At 48.7% G+C, this 21949-nt stretch overlaps 1 protein-coding gene across 4 annotated transcripts in view; it reads left to right on the plus strand.

The window, feature by feature from the left end:
• Nucleotides 1-5587, plus strand: part of NR6A1 (nuclear receptor subfamily 6 group A member 1) — a gene marked incomplete at its 5' end in the record, with an annotated part of 201455 nt that extends 195868 nt beyond the window's left edge. For all 4 annotated transcript variants that reach the window (XM_082656426.1, XM_082656427.1, XM_082656428.1 and 1 more), the window contains 2 exons: nucleotides 3569-3721; nucleotides 5460-5587. In XM_082656426.1, the coding sequence (XP_082512552.1) occupies nucleotides 3569-3721; nucleotides 5460-5548 (242 nt within the window). In that variant the 3' untranslated portion in view covers nucleotides 5549-5587. The remainder of the gene's footprint in view (nucleotides 1-3568; nucleotides 3722-5459) is intronic.
• Nucleotides 5588-21949: the final 16362 nt, after the last annotated feature.

Here is a 21949-nt window from a genome sequence, read left to right on the forward strand (position 1 = left end):
TATTGCAATAGAGTGAGTCACAGGAATTTTTTGGTTTCCCAGTGCCTGTGAAAGTTATGTTTATACTATACTGTGATCTGTTAAGTGTGCAGCAGCATTATGTCTTAAAAAAGAGTACAGGGGACTTCCCTGGTGGCGCAGTGGTTAAGAATCCGCCTGCCAATGCAGCAGGAGACACGGGTTTGAGCCTTGGTCCGGGAAGCTCCCACATGCCACGGAGCAACTAAGCCCGTGTGCCACAACTACTGAGCCTGCGCTCTAGAGCCTGCGAGCCACAACTACTGAGCCCACGTGCTGCAACTACTGAAGCCCGTGTGCCTAGAGCCTGTGCTCCGCAACAAGAGAAGCCACCGCAATGAGAAGCCCACACACTGCAATCAAGAGTAGTCCCCGCTCACCGCAACTAGAGAAAGCCCACACACAGCAACGAAGACCAAACGCAGCCAAAAAGTTAATAAATTAATAAATAAATAAATTTATTTTTTAAAAAAGAGTACATACCTCAAAAAAAATATTGCTATAAAATGCTAATCATCATTGAGCTTTCAGCGAGTTGTAATCTTTTTGCTGGTGGAGGGTCTTGCCTCAGTGTTGTTTTTGTTTGTTTGTTTGTTTTAATTTATTTTTTAAATTTATTTTTGGCTGCATTGGGTCTTCGTTGTTGCATGTGGGCTTTCTTAGTTGCGGCGAGCGGGGGCTACTCTTCGTTGAGGTGCGCAAGTTTCTCATTGCGGTGGCTTCTCTTGTTGTGGAGCACGGGCTTTAGGCACTTGGGCTTCAGTAGTTGTGGCATGCAGGCTCAGTAGTTGTGGCTTGCAGGCTCTAGAGCACAGGCTCAGTAGTTGTGGCGCACGGGCTCAGTTGCTCTGCCGCTTGTGGGATCCTCCCAGACCAGGGCTCGAACCCATGTCCCCTGCATTGGCAGGTGGATTCTCAACCACTGCGCCACCAGGGAAGCCCTTGCCTCAGTGTTGATGCTGCTGACTGATCAGGGTGGTGGTTGCTGAAGGTTGGGGTGGCTGTGGCAATTTCTTAAAATAAGACCACAGTGACATTTGCCATGTCAATTGACTTTTTCTTTGATGAACGAACTTTCTGTAGTGTGCAATGCTGTTTGAACATTTTACCCGCAGTAGAACTCCTTCCAAATTTAGAGTCAATTCTCTCAAACCCTGCTGCTGCTTTATCAACTAAGTTTATGTAATACTCTAAATCCTTTGTTGTTGTTTCAGCGGTCTTCACACAGCTTCTTCAGCAGGAGTAGATTCCATCTCAAGGGACCACTTTCTTTGCTCATCCATAAGAAGCAACTCCTCATCTGCTAAAGTTTTATCATGAGATTGCATCAATTCAGTCACATTTTCAGACTTCACTTCTCATTCTGTCTAGTTCTCTTGTTTCCACCACATCTGCAGTACTTCCTCCACTGAAGTCTTGAACCCCTCAAAGTCATCCATGAGGGTTGGAATCACCTTCTTCTAAAATCCTGTTAATGTTGATATTTTGACCTCTTCCAGTGAATCATGAATGGCATCTAGAATGGTGAATCCTTTCCAGAAGGTTTTCGGTTTACTTTGCCCAGATCCTTGAGAGGAATCACTATCTATGGGCAGCTACAGCCTTAGGAAATGTATTTCTTAAATAGAAAGACTTGAATGTTGAAATTACTCCTTGATCCATGGGCTGCAGAATGGATGTTGTGTTAGCAGGCATGAAGACAAAATTAATTTCATTGTACATCTCCATCAGAGCTCTTGGGTGACCAGGTGCTTTGTCAGTGAGCAGTAATATTTTGAAAGGAATCTTTTTTTCTGAGCAGTAGGTCTGCACAGTGGGCTTGAAATATTTAGTAAACCGGGTTGTGAACAGAAGTGCTGTCATCCAGGCTTTGTTGTTCCATTTATAGAACGCAAGCAGAGTAGATTTAGCGTAATTCTTAAGGGCCCTAGGATTTTCGGAGCGGTAAATGAGCATTGGCTTCAATTTAAAGTCATCAGCTGCATTAGCCCCTAACAAGAGAGTCAGCCTGTCCTTTGAAGCTTTGAAGCCAGACATTGACTTCTCTCGAGCTATGAAAAGTCCTAGATAGTGTCTTCTTCCAATATAGGGCTGTTTCGTCTGCATTGAAAATATGTTGTTTAGTGTAGCCATCTTCTTTAATTATCTTAGCTAGATCTCTAGATAACTTGCTGCAGCTTCCGTATTAGCACTGCTGCTTTACCTCACACTTTAATGGAGATAGCGGCTTTCCTTAAATCTCATGAAACAACCTCTGCTAGCTTCAGACTTTTCTTCTGCAGCTTCCTCACCTCTCTCAGCCTTTATAGAATTGAAGAGAGTTAGGACCTTGCTCTGGATTAGGCTTCGGTTTAAGGGAATGTTGTGGCTGGTTTGATCTATACAGACCACTCAAACTTTCTCCATATCGGCAATAAGGCTGTTTTGCTTTCTTATCATTTGTGTGTTCACTAGAGTAGTGCTCTTAGTTTCCTTCAAGAACTTTTCCTTTGCATTCGCAACTTTGCTAACTCACAAGAGACCTAGCTTTCAGCCTGTCTCGGCTTTTGACATTCCTTCTTCACTGAGCTTAATTATTTCTAGCTTTTGATTTAAAGTGAGAGATATGTGACTTTTCCTTTCACTTCAACACTTACAGGCGATTGTATGATTATTAATTGGCCTAATTACAATATTGTTGTGTTTCAGGGAATAGGGAGGCCCGATGAGAGAGAGAGAGACAGTGGAACAGCCAGTTAACGGAATAGTCAGAATGCACAACATTTATCAATTAAGTTTACCGTCTCATACGGGCGCGGTTTGTGGCACCCCAAAACAATTAAAATAGTAACATCAAAGATCACTGATCATAGATCCTCATAACAAATCTAATAATAATGAAAAAGCTTGAAATATTGCAAGAATTACCAAAATGTGACAAAGAGACACGAAATGAGCAAATGCCATTGGAAAAAATGACACTGATAGACTTGCTTGGTGCAGACTTGCCACACACCTTCAATTTGTAAAAAATGCAATATCTGTGAAGTGCAGTAAAGCAAAGCACAATAAAACAAGATATATACAGAAAAAAAAACTGGAGCGACCCAGTAGAATACCAGTGGCCCAGGTAGAATAGTATGAGTAGAAGCACATAGGATACCATGTGTAATTGTATGTAGAAACGTGAAGATTTCTGAATGGTTCCAGCAAAGAGCAAATTTAAAGATACTGTGAAGGATAAATTGGGAAAGGTAGATTATTCAGTTAGTTGTTCAACATCCACTGGTGCCCATTTGTGCCAAGCCCTGTGCTGGGAGCTGGGTACAGAGTTGAGAAAGATAAGCCTAGCCCTCAGGGGGCTCAGTCTAGTGATTGTCCTTGATAATTTTTTCCTTTATCTTATTTCTCTTCCCTGACCTAGAGCTTTTGTTCCTCCCTGTCAGAAACAGAGAAGATCCCCTGTTGAGACAATGTTTAATAACTTTTCATTGAAAGATACACATATTCAAGGAGCCAGTGTTTCTTCCACATTATAAAGCCCCTCCCATTTCCTGTGGTTTTTTCACAGATATCAGGGGTCTGACCAGTGCCTCGCAGCTGGAACAGTTGAACAAACGATATTGGTACATTTGCCAGGATTTCACTGAATATAAATATACACATCAGCCGAACCGTTTTCCTGACCTCATGATGTGCTTACCTGAGATTCGCTATATTGCAGGTAACATTCTGGGTCCTGGGCTTCCAACCCTTCCTTGCTTTTCTTAACTTGTGAAGGGAATGAGGAAAGCAGTGTTTTCAGGATGCTGATGCCAGGCCTATCACCAGCTCAATAAAAGAGGTACTACCCCTGCCCTCAGAAAAGTTATATTATAATGAGAAGTTTGTTTTTTCTTTGTAGGGAGGAGAATCTAACATTTCCTAAGCTCCTGTGATGTGCAGGGTCCTTTGTGACCTGATATCACTTAATCTCAATTTCTGCAGGACTGGTGGTTGGTGATATTATGGCCATTCTATGGATGGGGAAAGAAGCTCAGAGTTTCTCAAATTAACGTCATTTCCTGAATTATATACGTTAAAAGGGTGGATTTTATGGCATGTGAACTAACTATATCTCAATGTTTTAATTGATTTTATTTCATAGAATTGCCTATAGGTTTTTGAGGATCTTTCATTAAAAGTGATATCTTTAAAATAATTCTCAAAAATCCTGTGTTCATAAAGGAATTTTTGTTTTAGTTGTTTTGTGGTCTTAACCCCTTTCTGAGCTTCTTGACATTTAAATAGGTCCATTTCAACATGAAATCCTGGCTTTTGTTGTTGCTTTACTTCATTTGGTAAAGATTCTTGTTTATAGTTATCTAGCACATACTGAGGGGCAGCTCAGAAATGTGACCTCTGGGCTGAGATTGTTCCTGTAAAATTCAGCAGTACAATTTTGAAGGAAAAAAATTTTCAGTCTGATAAAATCAAATTTTACTTTTTGGGCCACAAAGTAGTCTAGGAGGTGTGAACTGGACTTAAATAAACTATTGGAATTTTAGGAGTGTTTTGATAGTGTATGTCTCAGCATTTTTAAAACTATGTTCTACCAAGCAAAATATTAATCAGGTGCTCTGTGAAATACAGGTCAATAATTATACCCCACTCTCCCCCACAGAGCTGGGTTGTCAACACTGACAGCCCTTGGAATCACCTGGGAAGCTTTTAAAAAATATCCATTCTTGTGCTGCACCTCTAAAGATTCTGACTTAATTGATATGGAGTGGAGCCTGGTCATCAGTATTTTTAAAAAAAAATTACCAGGTGACTGTAGGGTTCTGTCAGGGAGAAGAACTATAGCCTCATATTTACAAAGTATATTAGCATTCTGAGTGCTCTTAGAAATCCTCCAATAAAAAAAAAACAACCTGTTTTAACCCTGAATTTCTCAATTTATTTGCCCCTGTAAACCCCATCTCCTTTTTCCTTGCTACGTTTTATTAACCCATTATACTATTCTGAAGAGCAGTATTTTATAGAATGCTAGTTAAAGAATCTACTAGGAAATGAAATAGGATATAAGTTTCTCATTATTTTCGCTCTAAGAGGACATCAAGGAATACCTTTCAGTTTCAGATTCCTCATCTGTAAAATGGGGATAAAAAGTAAAATCTGTCATACAGAAATACTGTGAGAATTAAATGAGATAATGTATTGAAACACCTAGCATAGAGTTCAGTATTCTTTGGATAGTAGCAACAATTAGAGCTTGCACCATTACTGGACTCCCTAAGGCACCAAAATAGGTCTGGGTAATAGCATGTTAGCCCAGTCTGTTTTACCTTTGTAATAACTCATGGCACTTTCCTCGCCCCAGTCACTAGAAAAGGCAGTGTTCTTTCACCAGCCCAAGAGGAGGCAAACACGCCCTTCTATTAGTGGCCACGGCTAACTCTTCTTTTTCTGCCTTTTCCCAGGAAAGATGGTGAATGTACCCCTGGAGCAGCTGCCCCTCCTCTTTAAGGTGGTGCTGCATTCCTGCAAGACAAGTGTGGGCAAGGAGTGACCTGTCCCCAGCACCCCTCCTCAGGCCAATGGCAAGGCCTGGGGTGGGCAGGACAGGCTCCGGAAGAAAGAGCCAGAGAGACCAAGATGGAGGCTGTGGAGCAGCCTTGCCAGTTGCCTCCATAGCAAAAGAGTTTTTGTTTGTTTGTCTTGTTTTTTTAACCTCATTTTTCTATATATTTATTTCACGACAGAGTTGAATGTATGGCCTTCAACATGATGCACATGCTTTTGTGTGAATGCAGCCGATGCATTTCCTTGCAGTTTACAGAATGTGAAGATGTTTAATGTTACAGTGTTGTCATTGTTTAGAGATAGTTCTTTTGTATTTTGAGGGAGAGGGTGGGATGGGGCTGAGATGACTATTTCCATAATATTGACAAAGATGACTACCTCATTGGAAAGGGAGGGGTGTGACCAACCCTACTTTTTCCACATGTTCTCAGCAGATTCATACATTTGTCTGTCAGAGAGCAAACTGCCTTTTTCTAGCTACAGAATTACCAGGTAAGAGAGCACACCATAAAAGGGAAAGTGGTATTAGGAGGTTTACTAAGCAAAGTGGATGAGACATTGGGAACAGGACCAGAGATGGGGATTTAGCTATCTCTTTTCTTTGGAAAGCATGAAAGCTGAGAGTTGGGCACAGTGACCAAATCTAAGTTAGGTGTCCTCCCTCCAGACGAGTCCTCAGGGAGAAGGGTTTCTTCTCTCACACCACACTGTGGGGCCTCCCCTCCCCACCATCCATACGACCACTACTAATTTCTGCCACTGTCACCTTTTCACCTAGGCAAAGCCCTAGCGGTCAGCTAATCCTTGGGATTTGCCTACCATCTCCCTTGGGGCTCACAGCTACCTAGTTTCCTTACTTTCTTTAGACTCATTGCCTCTCCCTTATAAACTTGACTTCCTATTGGCCCTTTGAAAAGAACAGGTGAGTTCAGAATGTCATGTCCAGAATCCTGATGCCCACTACTGATTTACTCTCCTTTCACCTTCAAAGAGTAGTGGGACAAAGGCCAGACTGCTAATAGCATAAACACTCCTCTTTTGGAGTTCCCTGTTTCTCTCCCCACCCCATCCCATTCCACCTCCAGATCTGAATCTGAAACTGCAGTCTCTTTTCCAAACAGCTGGAAGGATCATTCACCCATCTGCTGACCAGAATTTTTGTCCCTACATTCTACTCCATGCTCTCCTAATCTCTCCCAAAATGAAACCAGGTTTCTTCAGAATAGTAAGCCCAAGATCCAGAGTGGCCCAGCTGCCCCTTAGAGTTATCAGTGGCCTGACTGACCAGGGTCTGGAGGGCTGGAGTCCAAAGCTTCTGGAAGGGAAGGGGGGCTTTAAACTACCTCATGTTCCTAAAGGCCTGGCTGCCCCCTCTGCAGGTATGGCCTGGACCCCTTGTTCTTTCACTACCTGCCCCACCTAGTCCTGGGAAATGTTCCTTACCCTCTTGGCTTTGGCCAGCAGTCACACAAGGTCTGTCATGGAACTCTTTCAGGTGCTTTTCCCTTCTCTGCCTTACTACAGCAGTTGTCCCTGCCTAAACCCACGTACCTCCCACAGCCAATGCAGCAGACAGGCCAGTTAGCTGGGTACATCCCTGGCTAGGCTTGAGGGGCCTACAGGACCTCCTTTTGCCTGTTTAGTCAAAGGCTGTTTGCTCTCTTCCCCGCTCAGCCTAGCACACTTACTCAGAGGGCCACCACATTGTGTGCATATCGGGTAGTCCGTGTCGGATTGTAATTTTTTCTTTCCGGTGAAATGTTACGGGTACCAGCAGAGTGATAACTTTATCCCTTGATGGATCTAAAACTCAGAGCATTACTTCCCAGTGCCATTTCCCCATTTGCTCTGAGAAAGGAAAAGAAAAAGAAGAGACGTGGTCCTCAGGAAAAGCGCCAACCAGAATGTTTTTCACATGTCAATGGGAAGATTTGTGTGTGTGTATTTGTTTATTTCTAAATTCACAATAGTTTTGTTTTTCTGCTCTTTTATTTAACCAACTAGATCACACTCTGGCTACAGGTCAGACTCCGAGCCGCTTTCCTCAAGGTAGGGGAAGATACACATATCAGAGACCCCTTCTCCAGGATGGCTCTTATGTGCTGCATCTTTCTTTGCTAGATTTCCATCGGCCAAATTATTATTATTTTTTGAAATTGCTTTTCTCTTAAATTAAGCATTTTACTGGTTGGGTTGGGAGTCAGAGGGAACTGCTCTCCATGAGGCAGCAACATGTCTCTTTGATAATGCAGCATTAAACAGAGCAAGTTGTTAATTTGTGGAGTGGGGGAAAGGTTCTGCAAGTTGCCATTGTACAAATCCATTTTTACAAATGTTTGCAGCAGATTCCACAAGAACAAAGAGCCCATTCATTGCTGAGAGCCCTGCAGAATCTCTGAGCCAAGTGGCCTTGTGTTCCGAGCTGGAGCCTGACCTGTGGACCACCTTTAATGTCTTCTGCACCCAGTCCTTTTATGACGTGGGCTTTTTTTAAACAGGGTAAAGTGACTGTGTTGCGTCGCAAACTCAGGTATTATGAGAGGAAGGTAGGAGTGTAGCTAGCAGTGTGGAGACATTAGGTCAGCCACTAGATGTATTTGTGAATTCAGTTTGAAGGACACAGAGAAAGGTTGGAGGGGGAGGTTTGATGTGTTTATGTTTTGCCTTTCTTCCCATGATGTTTGGTTAACAGGTAGCCTTTTTGCTAGTGGAAAAGAAAAAAGTTGTGCATGTTGTCTGTAATTCCCCTCCCTTCTGTCCTCTCTCTGATCCCCTGCCACCAGCAGCACTCACTTTGAGTGAGAATTTTTCCACCATAAAAATATGACCCTGAAGGCTGTGTGGTAAAGGAGAATCCCACCTCATTGCACTGCGTTTAAACGTACAAGCTATTCCCTTCCTTTCCCTTTGAATGTTTTCTTGACCGAAGACAGAAGTTTGGAATCTTGGAACTTCACCTACAACTCATGCTCTGTGGCTCCTTTGTAGACTTTTGGAGTCTTTCACAAGGCTTGGTGGTCTTACCCTCGGTCTGGAGAAACTCCCCAGAACCTGTCTCAAAGCACTCCATCTGGCTCAGAGGATACCCAGCCCCCCAGCCAGGCCTGATCCGTAAGTGAGGTGGGCAAACCTCCAGGGACAGAAAGCAGCAGGCAAGAACCTCTGTCCTATTCCCCAGATCCAGAGGAGGAGGGATAGAGGGAACTGAGGGGTCTCCATGGCATCATCACAGTCACCCTCTCCACAGCACCGTGCCTCTCACCTGCCACCCCCTATCAGGGAAGAGAGTCCTGCCATGGCCAGTGTGTCACCAGGTCCTTAAAGCCCTGGGCTCTCTGAGCTAGCTGCCTTGCTCTGCTGCCCATATCCTACCTTTGTTTGTTCTCAATTTATTGGGGAATGGGACAGACAGAGACAGACAGACAAACCCAGTATGGGCAACATGTAGGCCATGTCCAAGGTTGGCCAAAGTAAAGGGACTCTGGCCTCCCAGCAGGGCAGGAAGTTGAGCAGTGGTTCCAAGTCTTTAGCTCTGGGCCCCTGGTCTATGTCTTTTTTTCCTTGTTGCTTTTTAAAATTTTGCAGTTGTTTTAAGAAATCCAGCCTTTTAGACCAGCCCTTTTATTAAACTTTAAATTTTTCTTTGATTTTTTTAAAGTAAAAAAAAAAAAAAAATTAAAAAAAAAAAACTAAACAAAAACCCCACCACTCTTACTTTCCCCGACTTGATCCATGAGAGTCCCCCTGCACTCCCCTCTGCCTTTGCAGTTGATCATTCCTCCCTTTTCCCTCAGCTTGAAGCATCTATGTCCAGTGTCTGTGAAATGATGTTTTATCTGTGTCTCAGGATAAGAAACGGCAATCATTCCACCAGGTGCTGGAAACTGGTTAGCCTTGAGGCAAGGGTTTCTAGGACCACAGCTCAGGGATGTGTATTTAATTACAGGGTCCCCAGAAACCCCTCTCCTGGCTACCACAAGCAACAGCTTCTTTTCTGGGCTTGGGAGCCAGACCTGGACTGTTTCCTCAGAGGCAGGGCCCCCAGAAAAGATGCTGGCGCTTCCTCTTTGGCCAGAGCTGGGCTCCCTTGAGACTTGAAGAATTATGGCTATCCTGCAACATGAGCCACAGTGACCCTGCCACTACCGGCTCACAAGATGCCTGGTCCCTCTACCTAATCCAGTCCCCATCTGGCCTCCCTTCTCTGGGCCTGTGGCCCTCAATGGGCCACAGCCTGCTCAGGAATCAGTTGCAGGCTCAAATGGAAGCTGTGAATCAGGCCAGAGCTTGCTTCGAGCCCAAGAAAAAAGTTGTCTTAATGGTGGAGGCTAGTCTTCCAAATCCGAGAGCCAGCCCTGCCAGCCAAAGGATCATTTTTGCCCTTTGGTGACCATTGTTTTCTTTCTCTGAAATGTCTTATAATAGGTGATAATGTTGTTGACTCAAATTTCCATGAAAAAAAAAAAAAAAAACTACCTCTTGAGTGACATCCTGGTCTATTCCTCTCTGAGGAATCTTGTGGGAAAAGAATACTGTAGCTCCTGCTCTGTTTACATGTTTCTGTTAGGAAAGAAACCCCGCCTGCCCTGGGGTGGTGGTGTTTTTGTCTATGTTGCCATCCCAGGCCTGCAATAGGGGTTTGTGGCTGTGTTGTAATGTCTGGGCCATGTCTGGGGAGTCCTTCCCACCTGCCCAGCCAGGGACTGCCACCCCCTTGAAGAGGCTTCCGTTTCCCTTCTATGATCCAAGGCACAGGGAGCACCACCTCCCGTGACACCACCCTCAGGAGCTCTGGTGGCACGTGCATCCATGAGCCTTCCCCTGGGCTGCCTACTTGAGGCCCACCTCTACCCACAGTCCTATATAGGAGTCGAGTAAACAGGATGTCTTTGAGCCCTTGTCCCCAAAGGGCCGGCCAAGGGCTGCCCGCCAACCTGGCTCCATCAATCCTGCATGACCAAGTGATAGTTGGCGGGCTCTGCTACCCAGGCCCTCTGCTACCTCCCACCCTGCCATCTGGCAAGGGATGGGCCCTTTTCTGTGAATTGACTACCTGTGGAAATGTGACCAATTAGTGTGAAATGCATGTTTAGAAAATGTTAGGTACTGTATTTGAACCAATAAATGTGAATCCTTCTGCACATGGCATCTGTTTGTGAAGCGTGTCTGGGGTTCCGAGGAGGGACGATGGGTTGTCCTTAGGTGCTGGGTGCGCCTTCAGACCAATTGCTTCTGCTTGTAGCTGATACTCGCCCACTTGCTATTGCTGAGAGAGTCTGGCAGAGAGATATCTCTCAGAACTGTTTGAATCAGTGAGTCAATACTGACTGAAGTGCCTGCTCTGTGTGCCAGGCAGTGTGTTGGGACTTTTCACAAACCTGAACCTCCTTGAACTTCAAGAATTATTACCTCTATTTTGTAAATGAAGAAACTAAGGTTAAATGAGGGTAAGGGACTAACCAGCCAGAAAGTGGCACAACTAGAGGAATTGAGTCTAGCAGGAGAGGCAAACTCAGACCTTTGCAGTACAGTGGGATCAGGATTGTAATTAAGGATGTATATGGGGATGTGTATGGACGTTTATGTCATTGTGGTCCAACCAATTAATGCCTGCCTTTCCAGAAAATAGATGAGGTTTTCTAGAGCTGAGAAAATGGAGTCTCTGAGAGGGGGTCATGGGACTCAGGAAGAGCTTCACAGATGAGTGTTGAAGGTAGGCCTTGAAGAAAGTCACCAGACAGAGGAGGATAGACCAAGTCAGAGAGGGGTCAACAACATGTTTGAAGGCCCAGCTGTGAATCAGAAACATATGGAATATTCAGACATAACAGGATTCTGCCATGGCAGGAATGGTGGCAGATGGGAGGTTTTTGCAAGAATTGAGGCTGGAGAAGGACTTGGAGCCTTGAATGCCACATTCAGGAGTTAGAGGAAGGAAAACCATCTGCTAAATCTCAGGAAAGAGCTAAATCTCAGTGACAGCAGTGTGCTGGTGGGTGGCCTGTCTGTATGTCACTATGGTCCAACCAGTTAATACCTGTTTTTCCAGAAAATAGATGAGATTTTCTAGAGCTGAGAAAATGGAAGCTCTGAGAGGTCAAGGGATGTGCCCAAAGTCACACAGGAAGTGGCAGAGTCCTGACTTGAACCTAGATCTGCCCAACTGTCCTGTAATCCTGTTGTTTCTACGATCAGAGAAGTGGCAGAGTTTGGGTTGAGGGTTATTTGAAGACAGATAGGAAAGATGAAAGCTCAGTTTGGAAAGCTAAAGGCTGAGGAGTCTGATCAAGTTCTGTTAAATCCCATGTGTGAAAATGAGGGGAAGCCCAGCTGCCTTCCCATACCTCAGGCTCCTCTAGCACAAGGGACCAGAGAGCCCTTGAGGTTTGAAAGAGATGGTTTTAGAATAAAGGAAATGCTGCAGAACTAATTAGTAGATTCTTTTTTGCCCCACAAGAGGGAACAGATAAGACACAGAGGTGCAAGGAACATATTTGCTAAAAGCCTAGTGAGTGAGTGCGTGCCAGGCTCTAGGATTGGTGTTTTACATGCCTTGGCTCCTGTAATCCTCATAACGATTTTGCAAGGTATAGGTCTCAGCCCCGCTTTACTCATAAGCAAATTGAGGCTCCAGGAAGTTAAGCCATTTGCCTAAAATGACACACGAGTGACAGAATTGGCTTTTGAATCCAGGTCTATCTGATACCAAAGTTAAAACAGGCTTCCTCCCTTCTGGGCCTTAGCAACTCAAATAGTGCTGAATATGAATGTCTGGAGTTTGTAACAGAGCTCAGGAATGGCCTTTGGTTGAACTTTTTGCTATTAACAAAACAAAGCTCTATTAAACTAATAAAGGATTAATTTCTATAAGAGGTGAATGAACAGACCCAAATTGATCTGAAAAGCAGTGCTGTCCCAAATATATGTAGAATGCTACAGACACCAAATTGTGGTTTATCAGAACGTAGAGAAGCCACAGGTGTCTCCATGGAAAGAGAAGTAGAAGTTCTGCTGCCGAAAATCTGGGAAATACTGCACTCACTTTACCTTCCTCTTATTGGTTCCCAACCTTCCCTGGCATATTAAAGGCTTTGAGAAGTCCTACCTAAAGAAAACTTTAATTTTGTTTAGCTCAGGGTCTACCAAAAGTATTTGGCCATGGACCATTCTTTCCTCCTGTTAAAATTCTGTTGGGACAGTGTTCCATGAAATAAAATTTAGGACACTGCTCTAAATTTATAAATTGCTACTTAACTAATGCTGAACTTTTGGTTTCTTTGAGTGCCAGGCAATAACCTGGAAGTAAAGAATAATAAAGTAATTAACACATATAGAGCAAAGCTAAGTGCTGTGCTAGTAAGCATTTTATGTTTATTTGATTACTGATTCCTCAACCCTATGAAGTTGATGCTATAATGATCCCATTTTACAGATAAGAAAACAAAGGCCCAGAAAGGGTAAGTAATGTGCCTAAGTTTACATAACTTGTATGTAACCTCAGGGATGAATAAAAACCAGCACTGATTTGAGTGCCTTCTACTAGGATCTACAGAGACCCTTATTCTTATGCAAACCCTCTGAGGTAAGATCATCTCTATTTAACTGAGGAGGAAACAGGGCATGCTGGCAGCTCTGGGTTGTCAGAATCTGAAGCCAGAAACCCCCAGAAATGGTGGGCAGGGGAGGGTGTTAGGATGAGGTTGGATGTGGCTACATGGAGCTCTCTCTCGGGGATCATTTTCCTCAGGCAGATTGTGTGACAGCATACACACCAGCCAGGGGTCTCACCACCTGAGTTCTAATTCCAGCTCTTTCCTTTTCCAGTCATATGTGGCTTTGGCCCAGATAGATACCTCTCTGATCCTCACTGTCCCTGTCAGATAAATGGAGTTGACGGTGCTTGTATCTTGGAGGTTTAAGGAGGATTCACTATAGCTGGTTCAAAGTAGGGGCTCAATGAAGTCAGTTCATAAAAGGAAGCTGTGTGAGGGGAGCTGCAACCCCTCATACTCCAATAGCAGAAACCCAGAAAAACCAGAAGCCCGCTCTCTGACTTGGCCTGGCTGCCCACCCAGGTTTTAGGTCCACAGTGGTAATCAGCCTCTTTCAGATCCTGTGGCAAAAGTGCCCAACTGTCAGACCCAGGGCTCTTGGAGTCTTGTTCCCTTGGCAACAAGTCTCACCATGGAGACCACAGCCCCATCCTTGCCCTCCCTGCAAGCTCCCTCTCCACAGACCTTCCCTATTCAACACCTAGTCCTAGGAGCAGTGTAGGAACTGAGGAAAGCTTCAAGGAGGCCCTTCCTCAGGCTGAGGACTTTGAGGCACAGCCAGGAAGAGAGGCAAAGGGAACTCACATTTTTTGTGTCTATGCTTAGCAAGGTTCTGAGGGGTCTACATATGTGGCCTCATTTAGGTTGAAAGTCAGACATTCACCCTATTTTATGTAAGTGGAAACTGAGGCTCAAGGAGACAAGGTGGACCAGCTCAAAGGCTCACAGCTGGTCAGTCTTGAATCGAGACTTGAATCCAGGGTTTCTGAACCAGGAACCCCTGCTTTCTCTACACACACACGCACGCACGCACGCACACACACACACACACACACACAGTCAAGACACAGCCTCCAGCCTCAGTCTGGGGAGGGTTAGGTAGGTGGGTGAGTCGCCTTTGCCAGGAGCAGGAGCAGCAGTCCTTTGGGTTCTGGGCTGGCCTCTGGCAGCAGCAGTGGAGGAACTGCACTATTTTAAGCCAGGGCCGGCAGGCAGGCCCCATGTGGGCACAGGGAGGGTGGCCTCGGGCCCTTGGCCAGCTTCCCGGAAGTCACCATGGCCTCCCTCCTCTTCCCTAAGCAGCTTTCTGAGGCAGTCACTTCCCTACAAACAGGAAGGAGGCTCTCAGGCCGAGACCTCCAGCCCCAGCTTCCTCCTCTTACACCCCCGCCCCCGCAGTCTTCGCTAATACATGGGGGAGCCCACCAGCTCCAGGCCCTTATCAGTGTCCATTATCTGGGCTGTCTCTTAGCAGGTGGGTGGGAGGGGGTCTGGACTTCTGCTGCTTGGGCTGTCCTGGGTCACCCATTACAAGTCTAAGGCCTTCACTTGCCCAGGATCCTCGCCCACAGCCTGATTTCTCCTATACCTTCCCATTGAGGCTGGCCACTCTGAGCCAGAAAGAAGAGCAGAGGTATCCCCAGACTTGGTCCCACTCAAGGACCTTAGGGAGAGACAAACTGGGATATTCCCAGAGAAAGGGGCAAAAACTGATAGACACAGATTGACTGTGGCAGAGACAAAAGCAGAGAGACAGCTGCAAAGGGCTGGGGCCAAGAGGGCAGTGGGGTGTCTCTGAGTGGTTGCTCCTGACCACCTCCAAGTACAGGCTCTGTCTCAGGGCTGTGGGGGCCCACCGGCTGCATGGCTGAAGAGGAATGTGGGGAGCAAGGCTGGGTCACCCCTTGAGGGCCAAGCGTGTGCACTGTAAGATAAACTACCCCAGGAAGGGGGCCCCAGCTGCGGCTGCATGCTCCAGGAGCGTGGCGGAGAGGCCCGGGCCCAAGGCTGGAGCCCCAGCCCTGCCCCACACCCATCTCCTGCATCTCCTCCTGAGGGTCTCAACCAGGCCTCACAGTCTAGAAGGTTTCAGGACCCTCAGCCTAGCCCTTGAGGGCATGCAGATTGCCATTCATAGAAGAGCGGGGTGCCCTGGGAACACCGCCAGCCACAGAGTCTCACTTCTCCAGCTCTGGCTGCAGCCCTGGCTCAGGTAAGGGGGCTGGGGGCGGGGGTGGTCTCTAAGCCAACCATGCAGAGCAGGCCTCCAGCACAGGGGTGCTGTCATGGAGCAGCTCAGCAGGACTGTGATTTGTCCCCATGTGGCTTTGCACACTCATGCACGTGTGTGAGCCTATGTGCACATGTCCATGTGCTTACATTTCCACGTGTTGCCAGGAGCCCCACTCTGCCTCCACAAATCCTTGCTCTCAGACTAGAAAAGTAGCCCCCAGAGGCACCTGGTCTCTCCCACCCTCACCAGGTGGTCCAGCCCCGAGGGCCATGAGGCAGAGGGAGAAGAGCAAGCAGGTCTTTTGCCGGCCCCCGGCCCCCCTCCCCACACTGCAGCTGAGGCTCCCGCCGGCCACGGCCTTGACCCGGCACTATGGACTTCTCTGACATTGGCATCGGATCTGAACATCTGGCAGCAGGCTGATAAGGGGTGCAGCGGAAACTGCCTCTGCTGCTGCCAGCAGCCCCACCCCCTCCACTGCCCTGCAAGGGGTCTTCATATCCACACTCTCTCTCTTTCCAGCTCAGGGCCCCTGCCCCTCTCTTTTCTCATTCTCTGCTTCAGCCAGTTTCGCGCTCTCTCTCTCTCTCTCTCCCTCTCTCTCTCCCTCCCTCTCCCATTTCTTGTCTCATTCCTTCTCAACCCCCCCATTCCTCTCTTCTCTTTCTGTCTGTCTCTCTCTCTGGCCGTCTCTGCATCTGTTATGCTGTCAATGGGTCTCCCTTTTCTCGCTCATTTTCTGCCTCATTCTTCCCACGGCTTCTCTCTTTTTCTGTCTTTCTTTCTACACTGTACCCCAACCCCAGCCTGATGGTTCTTTTTCTTCTCCATTTCAGTTTCTGGGTCTCTGGTTTGTTTGTTCCTTGTTCCACCTCCAGGAAATAGGCCTGGCACTTTGGGAAAGTCCCCACTTAGAAGGAGATCCTGGGCTTTGTTTGCCTGGGGAGGGAGGGAGGAGGGAGCCTGGTTCAGGACTACACCCCTTCTCCTTCCCCTCTGGTTGGGTCTCATGGCCTGGGACCACCTGGGCTGGAGCTGGAAGGAAAGGACAAATAGGCCACCCAGGGGCCCCAGCAGAGTGGAGAGGACTCTGTCTGAAAGCCCAGGTTCTGGACTCCCACTGCCTAGATTTGAATCCTGATTCCATCACACCCTTGTTTTGTGACTTTGGGAAGATGCCTCATCTCTCTGAGCCTGAGTTTCCTTATCTCTCAAATACTGTTCATGGAAGGTGAGGGGTAAATACTACCTACTTCCCAGGATGGTAGAGAGGTGACTGACCACAGGTGTGGAAAGGTTAATAGGGAACCAAGCAAATAGGAAGCACTTTTGCGTTAGGGCCTTGCACTCCCAGCATGCCTCATCCAGTAAGGGTGAGGGCAGACGGGACAGCACAGAGGAAGAGGATGTCAGTAAACATCCAGGGTGATTGGGGTGAGGAAAACCCAGCCCGAGTGGTGGAAAGTAACAGCTGACTGCATATAGAGAAGGCGGCAGGACAGGAGAACAGGCAACAGAATTTTACACCCACAGGCAGCATGAGGGTACAGCGGCAAGCAGTCATTGAACAGCCACTCATTGATGCTGGCTCTGTGATGGCTGCTGTGGACTCAGAAATAAATCAGCCCTGAGCCTTTCCTTGAGGGTTCCCCAGGCTGGGGTGAGTCATTCTATCACAGAAGGGCAAACAGTGTTCAGGATGATGTTGCAATCTCAGACTCAACACAGAAAGGGCCCCTAAGGACAGACCTGCCAGTCCTTTGGTTGGTCGGTTTGTGTTTTGCCAACATTTACTGAGCACATACAACATGTCAGGCAGCCACTGAGTATGTTACATGTGTTGTCTCATTTTGTCCTCATTTTATGGAGAGGTTGTGAGACCCAGGGAGAGGAAGTGACTGGTCTCAGGTCACACAGCTAAAACACGGAAGAATTGGGATTTAATATAGAGTCTCTGCCACTAGCGCCTCAGCAATTCTTCTCCAGACTCAAGGCCTTATGAGGAGACTGGCAAAGCCAGGCTGGTTCTTTCCATGGTGCTGTGATGTTGAAAGACCCTGTTTGTCCTATTTAAGAAGGTGGGGAAATCACCTTTGCACCTCTTCTGATGGGATACTTTGTCAAGTAGTTTTAGAATGACTCAATATATCCATGATTTGTAAAAATTTAAAAAAAATTTTTAACTTCATCCCCAAAACTTCACAAAGTATCCGATCAAAAGAGGTGCAAACGACCATGATTGTTTGTTGTTCAGTTTTGTTACATGTATATGATATATTGGTGATATAAGGTATTTGCTGGAATACTTCTTTTTTAAATGCAGAGGATGAGTGGTATTAATCCAGAAACAAAATCATTATATTAAAATGGGGAGACTAGTTAGGTTCAGTCATATGCGAGAGAAGTGTATCCTGTAAGAACTTCTGTGGGTAAAAAAGACATAATTATGAGGTCATGCACAATGGGGAGTAAGTTGCAAACTATGTCATAGGTAGAATTAGAATATATTGAATCAGTAGAATCAGTCAGTTATGATTGTCAGAAAACGTATTGTCTTGTGTGTATTTTCACAATAAAAAAAGGTCTTACCTATCGTGTTAATCATTTCACAATATATGTAAATCAAATCGTCATGCTATATGCCTTAAACTTATACAGTGACGTATGTTAATTATTTCTCAATAAAACCGTGAAAAAATGTTTTAAGTGGCACAATGAGGAAGACACATTAGGTTTTAAATATAGTTGGCTTTAGTTATACAGAAAAATCCCTCTCCTCCCAAGCCAGATAAGTGAGGTGTTCTATGTGATCTGCTTGTTTCCTCAAATGAAGGGAGTTGTGTGTGGATTCTCCCATGGTCCCCCTGTGCCCCTCCCCACCACCTAGGACAAGAGGCTGGGAGGTAAATCCTCTGAGGACAGAGACTTCTTTCCTTTTCTTCCCTTTCCTCCAGTGCCTGGACCAGTATCTGGCACCTAGTGTGCCCTCAGTGACTATGAGATGAATGAAGGAATGCACAAAAGAATGAGTCATGCATGGGAGGAGTGCAGAGCAGAGCAATTGGGCCCTCCGAGACCAGGACGTGTGTGGGCCTGGAGATTGGATAGGGACACCCTCAGCTGCATGGGGAGGCCTGGCCTTCTAGAAAAAAAACCCTTCCCTCTGCCTTGCCCTAAATTTCCTGGTCTAGCTACCCACTTGGCCTACCCTGGGGCCACTGTAACCAACCACCTGGCTCTGGAGGCAGTCTAAGCCCAGCCTCAACTTTCCCAGCTGCATCAGCAGCCCTCGGTGGATGGTGACGTTCAGAGAAGCCAACGTGGAATGTACACGTGGGGCAGTGTTTATTCAGCTCACCTGCTTGCCTTCTGTCCCCTTCTTCCTTTCTTCACCTTCTGGAAGAGTAAAAAGACCAGGCCAAAGCTGCAGGGCCACCTGGTCAAGTCATCCATGCCCCTGCCTCCACGCCAGCCCGACCTGACTCCACTCCATGTCTGGGACAGGCCGGACCCCGCTCGCTGGGCCAGACCCCAGGGAGGTAGCCATTCAAAGGGAGAGAGGCCGGGCTGCAGGCTGGGTGGGGGAGCTGCCCATAAATCAGGCCCCACTCCCACCCAGTCGCTAACAAGCGGGGCTGCCTACCCGCCTACGTGGGGTCCCTGCCTCTGGGCTGCCACAGCAGCCTGGAACAGCCAGCTGGCCAAGGCCTCCTTGAGTGCCTTGGCCTCCGCCCCCATCCGCAGCCCCGAGATAGATAGGGGTATTTTTTTTTTCTTTTAGGAGAAGAAAAAAAATAGACCTAAATGAAGAGAAACACCAACAAAGAAGGAGAGAGGCCTGCAGAGTCACGTGGGGGCAGAGACCAATTGGGCCTCCGGTGGCCCCCCCCACCCAGGGCGGGGAGGAGGAGGAGGACGGACGGACAGGGCCAGCCTACTGTCCGCCCGCCGCCAGCCGTGGCGTGAAGGAGCTCCCGTGTGCCCACGGTCGCCACTGCCCCACCTGGGCCGCTGGAGCTTCCGCTAGGACTCCTGGTGCCCAGTGTCCACCCTCATCCAGCGTGAGAGCTCGCCTTCCGCTCCGTAAGTGAGGGCCTGGGCCCAGGCCTCTAATGGCCAGCCTCCCTCCTCAGTGCCTCCCTGCGGCCTGGGCCGGCCACTGCCTGCTCTGCTGAGTGACTGGTGTCCGCTACTCTGGGCAGGGAAGGGGCCAGGGATCTCCCCAGACCTGCCCTCCCACCATGCTTCCGCCTCTTTTCCCCTGGGTGGCTGATGGGAGGAGCTAGGCCTATGGGGACAGGCCCTACAGGGGTCTGTGAGTGTCCTGCTGTCTATGGGTGTCCAGGTGTCCACAGGACTGTGTTGGCCCAAGCCTCGTAGTCTGTGAGTATGTCTGTGGTCCCTGGGTCTGTCTTCGGGTCTCTGGGTCTCCCTGAGAGTCTGTGCTGTCTCCATGGTTGTCTCTGAGTCTCTGTGTAGATTCATGCATCTGTCTCCAGTATCCATCTGTCAGTCCTGGTTCTGTGGCTGGGCCAGGTCTGTGTTTGCTTCCCTGGGTAGGCGGGTGAGGGGCTGTGATTCCCCACATGTTGAACTGGAACCTGGGGTTGTGAGGGGTGGGTGCAATGAAGCCTGAAGGGTCAACCCAAGGGCTCCCAACCAGTGACAGTGGAACCTCTGGGAGAGGGGATCCAGGTGGAGGGGGCAGGGGAGAACAGGCCCAGAGCCCAGCCGCCACCCCACCTGGGTCCCCAGCCCAGACTTGTGCTTACACTGCCTGGGTCTTCCTCAACAATGTCCAGGAGACCCCCGTGGGCTCCACCCTAGAGAAGCTGACTGGGGGTTCCCCAGCCCAGCCCTCCCCCTCAGTCCCCTTCACTGCGCTGCAGAGGTGGTGCTGCTCCTGTTTTCCACCTTCTGAGGGCCCTTCCCTGACGGTTCAGAGGCAGTAGCGCCCGCCCGCCAGCTCCTGCAGATACTCTTGTTTCTCAGGGGCTTGGGGTGGGGGGGTGGGGGGTCTGCAATAACTCTCTTTCCTCCCTCCTCACTGAGATTGTTTCATTAACTCTCACGGAAACCACAGAACCCCTTCTGTAGGGCCGCTCTCTTCCATTTTATATATGGAGAAACTGAGGCTCAGAGAAGCGAAGTGACCTGCCAGGGCTTGCATCGCAAGTCGGCTGCAGATTCTGCCCTTCATTCTGCTGAGTGAGCAAGATGGGACGTGGTCTGCGCGGGGTCTCAGGGCCTCGGCTCGCAGGACCAAGGCGCCAGCTCCAACCAAAGCCAGAGGCCTCGGGGTAGAGGCCCAGACAAAGCTGACCGCACCCAAGGGTCCGAGGCTTCAGCCTTCAGATCTGAGCCTTTCGGTCGCTGCGTTGCTGCGAATGCATAATTGTGGTATTTCCCGGCTTGAAGATCGCGGCTTTTTGGCTTTGCTCTTCTCAACACTCTCTCGGACCCTAGGCGCCCCGAGGGGCAGCGGCAGGAGCAGGATGCGAGCAGGCGCCTTCCTCTCTCGGGTCTCAATTTTTTCATTTGAAAAATGAGAGTGACCGAGTAGAGGTCCCCCAGCCCAGAGCAATGGCTCAGCCCGTCCCGGCTCGACCCAAGGACCCCTTTGTCCCGGGGCTGCGGGGCACTCTCTCTTGCCCTGCCCCTAGCCCAGGTGAGAGCGCAGAACGGGAGGGGAGAGGGATTTCTCCTGTCCCTGGGCTCTGTTCTCCCAGCTCCCGTGCTTTCTGTGGCTGGCTTCGGGTCCTCACCAGACTTCGGAAAATTCGCAGGGTGGGATTAGGACGACTCCCATTTCCAGCCAAGCAAACTGAAGCTCACGGAGGAGAAAGAGCTTGTCCCAGGTCTCCCAACCGGACGCTCTCCATCGATGCCGCAGTGCCAGGCATGTGCTTTGCCAACACCACTTCGGTTCATCCGCACGACCACCCTTAAGGAAGTCCAGTCATCATTCCCACTTTACAGATGAGGAAACTGAGGACCACAGAGGGGAGGAGATTTGCTTAAAAATCCAATGAGGAAATGTGCCTGGGCCGGGGGAGAACCCAGTTTCTACCCTTGAACCCATACCTTGGCCACGGCCCCCCACGTTCGCCCTACCTACTTCTACGCTGCCAAACGGCCAGCGCCCCCAGCGTGGCCCTCGCCAAGACTAAGCTGGATTTGCAAATAGGGACTCGCCTCCTTTCACCGCAGGCGGGTGGCCCGAGGCTCCCAGGCGCCTAGCACCTGCTCAGATTCCGGGCTGCCCGGGCTCTGGGAGCCGGGATGAGGATGTGGGGCGAGAGGGTGAGGGGAAAGGCACGAACCCGTCTAGGGGGCGGCGGAGGGCGCGGGCCCGGACGCCGCCCCCGGATACCGAACGCGCTGATATGGAGGGGCCGGCCCCTGGCCCCGGCGCGGTGGGTTCGCGCAGCACGCGCTGGCGGCGGAGGGGCCCGGGTCCCAGGTGCGCCTCAGAGCGGCCCTGGAGGCGGCGGGGGCGGGGAGGCGGGGTGGGGGAGCGCCGGGGCCCCGCGCCGCCAGCCCCGAGCCCCCGCCTCCTCGCCCCCGGCCCGAGCGGCCGTCATCGCGGGCGGGCGGCGCT

The sequence above is a fragment of the Grampus griseus genome, assembly GCF_964374135.1.
Source record: "Grampus griseus genome assembly, chromosome: 6".
Lineage (NCBI taxonomy): Eukaryota > Metazoa > Chordata > Mammalia > Artiodactyla > Delphinidae > Grampus > Grampus griseus.